Consider the following 12753-nt stretch of genomic DNA (forward strand, 5'->3'; position numbering starts at 1 on the left):
TAAAAATATGGATCTTCTTTGGCTGTGCCGTTTGTAAGATATCATCAATCTCTTAAGTCTGCTTTCTCCAGAAATTTGTCCAGTTTGGCATTTGCTCTCTTGTTTATTTCTGTTAAACTGAGGGAGTCTTCTCTGAAGTCTTCTTCTACTGTTGTGTTACCATCGTTGTCTTCTCGTAGCTTCATGACTTGGGCTGCTAAGGCAGTTGGTGTAGAAGCTGGTTACTGATATCGATTTGGTGTCTGTGGTTCTTCTCAGCATAATATAGTTTCCTTGTTTATTCCTTTTTGTTTTTTGAATGTTTATTTTCACTTTGTCAGATAGTATGATTACAACTCCTACGTTTGGAGATTCGCTTGGATTCATGGTTTAAAAAAATCCATCCCTTCAGTTTTATTTTGTGTATACCTTTATTTTTTAAACATGTTTCTTTTAAGCAACAGATTGTAGGGTTTGTCTTCTTATCTAGTCTGTTGCTCTTTTACATTTTATTGGATTGTTTAATTCATTCACATTTAAATGTGTTTATTTTCTACAATCTATCTCTGTTAATTGAGTTTTTTTCATCCAGGTTATGTTTTTCCTCCTTTTCTGCTATGCACACAGTACTGTGTTCCTTCAGTTACTTTACTTTAATCTTTTTTTTTAAGGTGCCCCTATTCCCACTAGCTCTCTTTCTCTTGCCCCTGATCCTCTCATCTCATTTGTTACTCCTTCCCCTCTTGGATTTTGGTTCTTTTTCCTTCTCCTTTATCTAGCTCCATCATAATCTCTCCCCTTTTTTCTCTCTCAGTTAATCAAGACAATTCCCGCTTCCTTTCTTCTCCTTCATTTAGTCCTGTTCATTGGTATTTTTATTTTTTTTTGCACATCTTTACAAAAAGAGTTTTTCTCACTCTCTTTATTATCCATCCTCTCTTTCTGACTACTCAAGACCTTTATTCTTTGATACATGACCACTATAAAAATGTGGTCTCTCTCTTTTCTCCATATTCCTCATGCAGTCAAAACTTTTAACATATCCTCTCTAGGTTCTTGCCTCTAGATAGTTTTTGGTACTTGCTTGTAGCATTTTCTTCATGGATTCCACTTTGCCATTGTGCCTCCCAGTGCCAGTTATTTCAGGTGTCAGAGAGGATGTTGCCCTGTGGTAAGGCACCTCTCCCATCATGTCCTTGATTATGCAGCTCACCAGTAATCCATGCTGTCCCATTCTCACACATGACAATTGCCTCCAAGGGTTCCAGTCTGCCTTCTGCCTCTGAGGTAGGCAGACTTTTCCAGCACCAAATTCCCAAGAGCACACCTAGTACAAGATCTTTGTTTCCCTTCACAGACTATCCCCTCTTCATCCATGGAAGCATTCATCAGTAGAACCTCTCTCCCACCAAACAAGGTTTCCTTCCTCCTCCCCCTTTTCCTTTTTCAGTCCTTCCTCTCTCCTCACTGAATCCCATGTTAGTTTTTCTCCTTTTCTTTTCTGACCTGGCACTTGACACATTCCGCTCTGTCCCCTTGTTTCCTTACCCCACTTTCATGTGCCCTCCTGTGGTGTAATATAGTCCCACTAAAAACAAATAAGCAAAAAACAATTGATTCAACTGTAGACAAGGGCTTCATGCCCACCTCTTCACTGTTAGCACTATCAGACTTCCTTCTTAACTCCTTTTTCCTTCTGTGCATTTAGAAAGACGTTTCTCCTGGTCTCCCTGCTGTTGCTGTCCTTGGCTGTTTCATTTATTCAGTCTTCCTGCATTTCTGTGGCTTGGGGTGTCCAAGAAGCAAATAGTCTCTTCAGTTGTGGTTTTCTTTCTAAATGAATGTCAAATGCCTCTTTATTATTGAATGTCCATCTTTTTTTATGTGTGACTATGTATATCTTTTTAGGGCTGCATCCTGAACTCCTTTGCTCTTTGGGACACATTTCACTCCTTACCTTTTTCTGATGGTTGCAGAATAGTCTTGTGTTATTTAGACTTCCTTTCTTTTGTATTTGAAGGCCTTTCTCCTGATTGCTTGCTGAACTGAACTGTTTCTAAATTGAATTGCTGGATTTAACCACTATGTGTCTCTGAGTTTGAAGTTTTAAGATTTTTTTTTTTGGAAGAAATCTGTGAATTCTTTCAAATGGAGTTTCATTTCTATGTTCATAAATTCTGGGCAGTTCTCTTCTACTATTTCCTGAATTGTGGCATTAAGTTTTTTTGTTCTGGCATATTCTTCTGGGAGACCCTTGATCCTTAGTTGTCCCTCCACATCTTATCTTCAAGATCCCTGTATTTTGTTGGAATAATGAACATATTTTCTTTTCAGGTTATTGGTTTTTGCTTCTTTTCTTCTAGGTTCTCCTTCACTTTATGTATATTTGCCATCCTGATCTGCTGTTCTTTCTTTTGTTTCTTTGGTGAGACTTGAAATTGCAGATTCCACTTTTTCTCTTCTGCCCAGTACTTTTGCTGTGTAGGACATAAATTCTATTCTTGCACTTCTCATTTCTTTTCTGAACCACTCAAGGAGTAGTCTGTTGTAGTTTCATGGTCTTCTCACCTTCCACAGGGTCCTCTCTCTTTAAATGTTGGATCATTTCCCTTTGTTTTGCAATATTCCAAGACGCCTGAACTCATTGAGTACATCTGGAGGCCATCTTTTCTTCTATTATTAATGTTTTCTCTGCTTATATTTAAGATCTTTGAGTTTTCTTTATCATGAGAGCTTTGATAATTTATCCTTTCCTTTCCCCCTTCTGATTTCTCTTATTCATTTTCTCAGTCTATCCTCTGTGATGGTGGTTTCCTTAGGAGCTAGATTTCAACGCTTCTTGGCCTTCTCTCATGCTGGACAAGTCACAGTGCATCGATCTAGGTCTTTGCCCCAAGTGACTTTTAGTGGTCAGAACTAGCCCCCAGATGAACACTCTGCTCTTTCCCTCAGGCTTAATGGAGTGTTGCACATGCCACCCCACCCCTACCCATCAACAGTTCAGAGAGCCTGTACCACAAAGTTGTTTTGGCACCATGGGTTGTCCATCCAAACCCCAGCAGTTCAGAGCTTTGCAGCATGGCTGCTACAAGGCTGCAGCCCCAATAGCCTTTTGCTCCTTGAAGGGCTGTGGCCACAGCAGCTAGAGCAACCTTCCACAACCTAGAGCCATATTCTCCACAGCACTAGAAAGAGGGGTACCAAGGAATGAGGCTGGGTTTTGTTATAAGATTGTGTTGTGTTCTTGGCCGTCCTGCCAGTAGCGTGGGGACATGGGGTATGATGATGAGTGAGCCTGAGGTCAGTGACCATCAATCGTTTCAAGGGTTTTGATTTGTCTGTTGTTGTCGTTAGCCTTATTTGGATTCTGGGTGTCCTAGATCATGGAAATAGCTGATGTTGCTTTGTATTTGGCATACAGTTTTTATTTTGAAGAGGTTTGAGAAATTATGGGGATCAATGAAAATGTCTAGTCTTCAGTCTTGTTGTTCGCATGACCAAGAGCTGTTCTTTTCTGTCCCGTGTCTGTTGCAAATTCTTTCCTGTCTGTAGTAGTGAATTATATAACCACCATCTCCAAATTTTTGATGGGGTTTTTGTTTTGGTTTGGTTTGGGTTTTTTTAGTCAGATGATTTTTCCATTTGGAATGTAAGAGACTGGTCAGCAAGCCAGAAGTCATTTCTAAAGCACTTACTGTGTGTCAGGCACTGTAGTAAGAACCAAAATAAAAATACAAGCAAAAAGAAAGATAGTTCCTGCCTTCGTGAGACTTGCATGTTAATAAAGAAGAGACCATAACGGAAAGCTGAAAAGGGAGGGAGAGACAGTGCTTGAAGCAGTGGGGAGACCGTGAAGGTAGGGCTGGCCTGGGCCATCTCCTTCGCTTGGAGGTTCTGCAAGGAGCCAGCCTATAATGGGGGTATGTCCAGGGGTGAAGTTCTCATCAGATGAAGGGACATTTGAGGAAGAAGCAAATGTTGTAGGGATTAGAGCAGACTTCAGAGTGGGAGCCATTTGAATTAAGCCTCAACAGAGAGAATTCTGACAGACAAAGATGAGTGCATGGAAGGATGCAGGTGGAGCTGACTGGTGGATCACGGGATCCTAGGCCTATCCAGACAGCTGATCCTGTAGAATGTTTGGAGATCTAGGAACAGAGAACTTTACTCTGTTTATTTCAAGGAGACAGATTGTAGATCCCTCAGCCGATCAGTGAACCGGGTTCCAAACCAATCAGAGAATCTTTGGGAAGCTGAAGGGAGATTAGAAAGTAAGATGTGTAGATATAGGCCTAAGATCAGCTTTCCTAGATCTCTTGAAATAACAGACAAGAAAACCAGATATATGAAGGTCTGAACAAAGAAAAGATCTTGGTAGTCACTTTTAACTGGGCTGCATCTCAACATCAGCAGAGGAAGGAAAATTGCAGGAAAACAAAATATGTGCCTGAATTTCTCTCCTAAGAGCTTGTTTGGACAGGCAGGGTTGAGGGATGCTTGTATCTTAAGTCCAGTGTAGAGCATTCTGAAAGACAGGAAATTCAATCAAGAGAATCTGGATACTTGTTGAACATGTTCAAGCCCCATCAGCATTTTGCAGGTTGTTAGCTCCAGGGTACACTACATTTAAAGAAAAGAGCCTGATGTCATTAAGAGAAATCAGTGTTTTTCAAAGAACTGTTTTCCTCCTAGTGACTGGAAAGACAGTAACAATTCAGGGATGTGAGCAAGTCAGCAGCTAGAAGCTCAGCAGAAGGTCAGGGGCCATGGCGGGGGGGGGGGGGGGGGGATCTGTTTGCTTCAGACAGGGAATAAACTGGGAATCCTTACTTAAATAAACTTGCCAAAGACAAATCCAAGCCCACTTCCACTCCCCCGCACATATCCCATGCTCTTTCCCTGCCCCAGGACTCTGTTTCAATGTTGAACCAAAATAGGAGCCATACTTGGGGTCTTCACTGCCACCCCTTCCCACAAAACAGAGGGAAACAGTGGGAAGAGATAGATACTGAATCTGTAAAGTAAGGTTACTTAAATCCTTTTGTCAGGAGAAGGGTGATATGATTCTTCCCCAGTAGGTTCTCTGCCACCTTTGGGCTGCGGGTATTTTCTCCATCTATGATGAGAGATGCTACCATTCATTTCAGATGGAAAGAAAGGTCATCTGTCTCTTGGCATCTAGCCCTCATTGATTTTTTTTTCTCCCTTCTCAGTGCCCCCTCTCCCTGTTCAAAATGTAGTTCCTTTGAAGTTCATTAGTTGTCATGATTCACAGTGGTGCCCAGGAAGCATTCCCTAATCCCATGGCTGGTAACTCATTTAACTTGTTCCTCTCTGGTCTTCCCAGCTTTGGGTTAGCCTGGTACCCTTCTTACGACTTCAGAATGGTTCTAATTGCTCATTTTAAGTGAAAGAGTTGGGCCAGCTGTTTTTGCTCCACTTACCCTCACCAACAAGTTCCCTCTTTACAGGTGAAAGATTGCAAAACGGAAGCAAGTCTGATATTGTCCTCTAGCCTCTTCTCTGGGCTCTTGGAAGGTGCACAGTTTGCCTCTTGGACTAAGTCAACGTAATGGCCTGAGAACCAATGCATTCTTTGTGTTGCATCTTGAAATGAAAGAAAGGAAGACTTCTCACTGATCCTCACTGGCTCCCTCTGTTGCGCTCTTCTCCTCCATCTTTGAACAAGAAACAGGGCTTCTGTAGCTGTGGTCTGGGAAATGTTTTCCTTTAGATCCTTGTAGCTCTTGGTTAGATTTGGGTCAGGGAACCACCAGGAGGGAGTTTGCCCTATCTTTCCTGCCGCTTTAAAACTGTAAATGATCTGGCAGCTTGGCTCGTCCCCTGTTGACGTGCCAAACGTTACCCCGACTCGAGAGAAGGAAGAGAAAAGAAATCATTCTTCCTGCATCTCGATCTCTGATTCCCTTCACAGACGTTAGAGAAAACCTGAGATGAGTTTGCGTGAAAGTGAAAAGGCATTATGACTTTGATGTATGCCGGGAGTTTGAGGCACGCAAACCCATAACACTCCAGACTTGCCTGAGTCGATAGGAAGCCATACCTAGCCCCTTAAAAGATATCTTGGCCTTGTCATGTGATATGATAATGCCACTCAGCTAGAGATGAAATCCTATTTCTCTGGGCTGTGAAAAGAAAAGGGGACACTTAAAGGCACAGAATGTTGCACACGCTGTCAAAGAGTGGATGAATTGGTTTGTTTTACTGAATGTTTTCCCCCTCTCTCTTTTAATCTTTATTACAAGAGATGACAGTGAGAGAAAGAGGCATTCAGAAATGAATGTGATATAAAGCAAAAATTAATTATTTTTTATACATAAAAGAAGTGGGGAGAGACCACTATTACCATGCCCAGTTTAGATATAGACACTTAATTTGCAGCTATGGTTGTGCTAAGGAACCAGGTGGCTGAGCCATATTGGGGCACCTTCATTTAAAAATAGTGTCATGTCCATAAGCAGATCCATTTTCTCTGGAATAATGTAGCCATTCTCCCTGGCTTTTAGGGAAGAAGGTCCAGGACTACCCAGCAGCTCATCAGTCTTAGCATTTGGCTTGGGCCCGTGGAATAATGGTATGTCTTGGCCAAACCAAGATTTGGGAAGGCCAAGCCTGGCCCAATCTACAGGAATCTTTTTGTCTGGTTATTAAACGGTAGTAATAAGTTGAGTATGAGGAGTAACCTGACCTCCACATGCACAGGAAAGCAAAGTGTATTAAAAATGATGATAGGGATACTTGAGGAAGATAGTGAAAACTGTTATTGGGGAACTTTTAAAAAATAGAATAGATTCTGATCTTTCTTGGGTTGATTTCAGTGCCTACTTTTGTGAGGTTAGAGTTGGCTAAAAGACCCATTTCTAAATAAAAGGACATGAATAAGTAGTATCTATCAACCCTTGCCCTGATTTCTTTCCTGTCTGCCCCTCTATGAGAGTATGATAAAGGAATGGGTCTTTATCAGGGAAGATTTCCGGAGGCAGCTGATGTCCACGTGGCATTTCTTGGCTTCCTGCCACAAAACAGGATTTAGCTTAATACCCAAACCTTGGATGTGATAGGCACATTACAATTACAAGTTACAATTTCAAAAGGGGAATAAATCAATGCCTCCATTTATTACCCTTGGCCAGGGAAGCTGTGAGGTTCCAGGGTCTCTACCTTTAATTATTTGTTTCCAGCTTTTCAGTGGCCTCCTTTGCTAGGAGGTGGGCTGCCTTCTGCATCAGCCACACTGTTTCCTGGGGGACTTTGTTCCCAAAGCAAGGTCCTTTACCCAGAAGCAAAGAGATTTTGTTTGCTTATTAATCTTTAAAACAGACTATAAAAAGACAATTTTATGTCTCTAGCCTGCATCCTTCTCTGGCATAAGGTCCTAGAAAAGGGAGTTTGCCCCCCTTCTTTTTTCCCTGTTCTTTTCCATTTAAATCAAGGAATTTAAAGCAAACTCCGATTCCCCTTCTCTAGAATCTCACCAGTCATTTCCTACATTCCCTTGGATCTTCATTTGGGGTGGAGGGAAATGCTGCAAAAAATCTGCCTTGCGCTTTGTTCACCAACTCACAGTATATTCCTGAAGCACCTGGTCAGAAGAAATTGGACAAAACAGGCATTTGTGGCCATGGTTTTCCAATTCTGTCCATATCCTCCTCTCATCGCTCTGTTCAGCTGCAATGCTCAAAGTCTCCTGTCAATTGGAGAGAAGCCAATGAATCGCTGGTTGGAAAATGAGAACCTGACCATGAGAGAAGCGAGAGTCCTAGACTGATTGGGAGGCAGCTGATTGGATAAGGATGAGAAGACAAACTTTCTGTCCTGGGAAGCTGCCTAGGAGGACCAAGTCTTTGAGAGCAGATGCATGTTTGTTGGAGGTTCCTGTAGGGGTGTATGCCAGGAAGAGACGTGCAAAAGGTTCAATAGTCATTGTGCTGAGTGATTGGCTCTGCCACGGACACTCCTGCTCACCATCTCAGTTTGGATTTCAGGTTTTTTTGGGGGGGTCGGTCCTTTGGCATACTTTGTTTTTATATCCGTTTCATTTCAGAATTTATCCCACCCCTGTCCAGCATGCTATCCTTGGCACCAAAGAAAGGAAGACATACAAAGCAGTTTACCTGAGTCTGACAGACTCTGCAGTGTTCCATCTGGCCCTTCCTTGGCATCTCTGGGTAGTCTTATACCTTCCACCAGGAATGAGTCCTTTTCCATAAATGCTCACTTAAGTTATTGAAGCCATGATGAAGAAATGTTTAGAAGAAGCCCATCACTGAGTGCCCAGTTGCTTTACTCTGTGCAGGATAAATTGACTCTAAAAGGCGGACTCTTCATTTTGGATGGTTTGTCTGTAGGGAGATGACCCCATTTCCTTCCTAGTTCTTGGGGTCAGTCAGCCATTTGGAATGTATTAAGCTCCTGTGGGCTAGATATTGGAAGGCAAGTCACAGAAGAAAGAGGAAATGTCACTTGCCCTCTGTTGACCTCATGGACATATGTAAAGATGCACAGAGTAAAGGCAAGGGCATGGGGGGGTGGGGCGCCAGCAGCTGGGCACGAGGAACTTTGTACATAAGGTCCTGATGCAGTCACGTGGTTTTGAAGGAAACAGGAGAGCGTTTCCTGGGGTGGAGGTGAAGAGAGGGTTCTGTGTGAGATGTGATGCAGAGAGAGGAGTCATGGTGGTGGGTCCCAAGGAAAGAGTATCCCTGTGCCTGAGGCTCATTTCATCTCCTGGTGTCAACAGCTGCAGTCATTATGACTTGGCCTTTATTGGCCATAAAACAAGCGGATTGGACTCAGGGACACCCAAGTTCTGTTTTACCTTCAAGCCTGTAATCCTGTTCGAGAACAGCGATTACTGCTCTCACACCTCGACTCTATGCAGTAAATTCCATTTCGCAGAGCGCGCTCTCAGATCTCTTTTCTTCCAACAGCCATGTGAGCTTGACCAGGTAATGTTACCTCTGTTGTACAGATGATGAAACTCAGAGACTCAGAGAGCGCCTGGCCTGAACTTGTCACACGGCTTAGCCTCAAACTCAGGTTTCTAGACTCTTCTCCATGTCCTTCTCTCTAGGCTTTGCCACCTGTTTCTGAACACCCACTCTGCCCCTTTCTGCAGATGCTCCAGGGGCCCTCTGGCCTGGCCAGACATGTTGAGCTGGTGAAACTCCCACTGCCACTGAGTTTTTAGATGTGTCTGAAGTGCCCAGAGCAGAAATATATTAGCTTGGGGGCAGACAGGTTATGAAAAGGAGAATATCTTGTCTTGATACCAAGGAAAACTGTTCCATGGTGATTTATGTAAGCCAGAGATATATCTTATACACGTGTGTGAGATTTCCCCCCTGCCCCTCTCCCCACATCTGACTGTACCTTTTAGGTCTTGATAACAATAGCAGTTTTAACATTTCTTTTAATTAGGTGAATTAAGAATGTTCTCCGATGTTATCACCCCCTCCCGCCCCCCTATCATCTCCAACTCCCCATTACTGTGAGAGTACCTCAGTCTCCATGGTAACTGGGACTACAAGCCCAAATTGGATCACACTAGTTGGTCAAGTCAGAGGGAGTGTGTGACAGCCATGTGCCCTGAGTCCTAGATGACCTTTCCAGATCATCAGCCTCTGGGCTGTACTCAAAGAGGTCAAAGGTCGTGTCTAGTAAAGCCAAATGAAGAGCCCTGTGGCCAAGGCCAAGCACGAGTCCTGCCCCTGTCTTCCTGGGACTTCCCGCCAGCACCTCCAAATGAGAGTTATCTGACCCACAGCCATCCCATCTCATTCTTCTCAGAGCAGTCTTCTGGTCACACGGGTAGAACCTGTTTCATGAAAGTCATGAAGAATCCTGGTGACTAGCATTTTGTTTTACTCTAAATTTTGTTGATCTTGGTAATAAGTTGTTTTTCCCCTTCTTTTTTCTCTTTCCTACCCTTTTTCTCCCCTAGAGAGTTTTCAATGTTCTTTACCCCATGCCAGCCGACCAGCGGAGACATGTCAGCATCAACTCTGCCCGCTGGCTGCCTGAGCCAGGGCTCGGCCTGGCTTATGGCACCAACAAAGGAGACCTGGTGATCTGCCGACCAGAGTGAGTGGATGGGTGGGTGGGAGGGCACCTGGGAGGCTGGGGGAGAGAACGCAGGGAAGACAACCGCCCTGGGCCAGGATTCTGTCCTTGAAAGTTGCCATTGAGGAAGGCTTTGTCCCAGAGAGTCGCTTTTCTCTAGAAGTTTCTCCTTCCAGATTGGTGATGTCAGCTCTTCGGAGCCAAGCCCAAGGTTACGGTCTGGTGTGCTTGATAACAGTCAGCTCCTCTTTTTGGTGTCACTTTGGGGTGTACGTAGAACTGTCTTCCACACCACTCTGCTGTTACAGATGGGGAAACTTGTGTCTTGCAGAAAACTGAGGCTCAGAGAGACTGAGTGATTTACCCAGGATCAAACAGCTAGTGAGTGTTGGAGCCCGAATTCAGCCCCAGCTCTCTGTGGGCCCTACGTCAAGTGCTGCTCTGGTCTGTCTTCATGAGTCAACAGCAGTTTGTGTTGGGTTGGGTTTGGGGGCCTCTCTTCTGGTAGACAAAAGCACTGTTACTTTCAAAAACTCTCTGACTGTGACCTCAAGGACATACAGAGCCCATGAGCTCTATCAGGCCACTTCTGTCTCCTCTTAGGCCGAGTTCTTTCTGTTTAAGGTTGTCATTTATTGTCTTGAAGTCAGAGAGAAAAACACCATTGGAAATCCTGTCCATTGCCCTCCTTGGTGGAAACCCAAGCAGGCCTCCCAGACCCTGGCTATCCCCTGATCCTCCCCCTTTCCTTTATAGGAGATAGTGGTGAGGTCAAATCCAGGGGTCCCCCCTTAGTCTCGGCATTGTCCTAGCCCCAGTCACATATGGCCCACCTGATCCACAAGCCTCAGAGTCAATAAAGAATGCTCTAACTGCTGGGGAAGACGCAGACAGATTCTACCTGGCTTCAGCTGCTTTTGTGGCCAGCCTATCCCAACATCTTCTTCCCCTTGATTCAGTCATGGTCTAGAAAGCTGTGGACCTCCCCAAGCCATGTGGCCTTGTTGGTGGGGCCTGTGGCTCCTGGAAGGTGCAGACCACCCCCACCTGCCACCCTCCACAGTCAAATGAAAGAGATAAGCATCCTAATGGGGAAACAGGCGGGCAGACAGGCAGGCAGGTGGGCAAACAGGTGGGCAGGTGGGCAAACAGGCGGGCTGGCACTGCTTTCTTTCCATTATATGAGCTGGACAGTGCCCTGAATGCCATGATAGAGCACTAGTAATGAGAGCGCTTGAACCTCATTCTTTCTGTACTGCTCCTGAGTGCTGTGGACAGCAGAAAGGCCTTTTTAGCTGAGTGAGGCCAGCAAGAGGGGATGGTTTGGAGGCCTGAGGTGAGAGAGAACCCTGAGTCCCCAGATGGTCCTATGGAATCTTCTGGTTCTCTCATCTGAGCCTCAGCTCTCGCCTCCTGGGACCTTGTTTTTCTTTTCACAGAGCACATTGTTCTGAGCCACTTTTCCTGTGTTATTTTGTTTTCTAGGTGTCTCTTGGTGGGAGGGTGGGGGGGGTGAGGGTTCTGTGTCCTTCTGCCAGACTGTGAGCTCCATGCGGGCAGGGCCTGGGCCTCACTGCAGCTTTGTACCTCCCTCATTGCCGAGGACAGCGGCTCTGCACTTCGTGGGTGTTTAATAAATATTTGCTGAATTGATCTTAGCTTGTGAGATGTATCTAGACCTTAGCATAAAGTAGACTGCGGCTGAGAAGGGGAATTGGTGTTTCTTTGCTCCCAGGTCTCCCTTGCCTTTGTTCCTCTTTGGGAGTGCCCTTGGTGATCCCTTGTGCTCCTTCTGCCTCTAGCCTCTCTCTTGTGATCTCTCTAAAACTGTCCATCCATCCATCCATCCATCCATCCATCCATCCATCTATCCATCTTTCCTTCCTTCCCCAGCTCCAGACCTGTCATGCTTCTGTCCTCCTTCTATACCCCTTCCCCTACTCTCTGTCAGCCAGGATCAGGCTTCTCTGAAACACATCTTGCTTCAAGGCATGTGACCATGTCTGCCTCCTCCTGTTACTCCCCAAGGACCCAGGCTTTCAGGGCACTTGTTGCTTAACACTGGAAGACTTGTATCGGAAAATGGGAAGCTGTCTGGTCATGCTAGTTTGGGGCTATTGAGGATCTGTCTTCAAATTCCTGGGCTGTGGACCAATAGCTTGGACTTGCCACTCTTGCTACAGGTGAATCCTAAGGTCTCTTCTCCTCTCCCACCACCTTAGGGACTTAGCATACAGCCCCCACTCTCTTACAGCCTAATACTGTCACTGCTGTACAAAGGCTTTTCTATCAGAAACCCTAACCCTATGCATTTTGGGTGAGTCACAGACATTTAGCTAAACTCAAAATAAGTTCCTTTGGCCCCTAATGTTTCTCTCTGGAGCCCCCTCTCCACTCCCTATCCTCATCCCTCCTGAGAGCCCCTTGGATGATGACATGGTGCCCACCCAAGGTTTGACTCTGCCTTTGGCTCCCCTTTAGGGATGCCTCCCTTGGCCTGGGAGCGGTACAACAATGTGGCCTTCCCTCTTGAGATGGCAGACTGCTGTCTTGTGAGCTGGGGTGTGTGCCAACCTCAATCCAGGAAGTCAGAGCCCCTCAAATATCCATCCACACATGTCCATCTTTGTGCCTTTAGGAGAAACAAGGGTATCTATTTGCCACGTGAGAAGGCTGAAAGCCCAGAACACT

The 12753-nt window shown here is 45.0% G+C and overlaps 1 protein-coding gene across 11 annotated transcripts in view; it reads left to right on the forward strand.

Annotated features, from left to right (window-relative positions):
* Positions 1 to 12753, forward strand: part of AMBRA1 (autophagy and beclin 1 regulator 1) — a 186261-nt gene that overhangs the window by 161403 nt on the left and 12105 nt on the right. For 9 of the 11 annotated variants that reach the window (XM_072617660.1, XM_072617662.1, XM_072617661.1 and 6 more), the window contains one exon: positions 9944 to 10083. In XM_072617660.1, the coding sequence (XP_072473761.1) occupies positions 9944 to 10083 (140 nt within the window). The other 2 variants (XM_072617669.1, XM_072617670.1) reach the window with 2 other exon arrangements.

The sequence above is a fragment of the Notamacropus eugenii genome, chromosome 6 (genome assembly GCF_028372415.1).
Source record: "Notamacropus eugenii isolate mMacEug1 chromosome 6, mMacEug1.pri_v2, whole genome shotgun sequence".
In the NCBI taxonomy this organism is placed as follows: Eukaryota; Metazoa; Chordata; class Mammalia; order Diprotodontia; family Macropodidae; genus Notamacropus; species Notamacropus eugenii.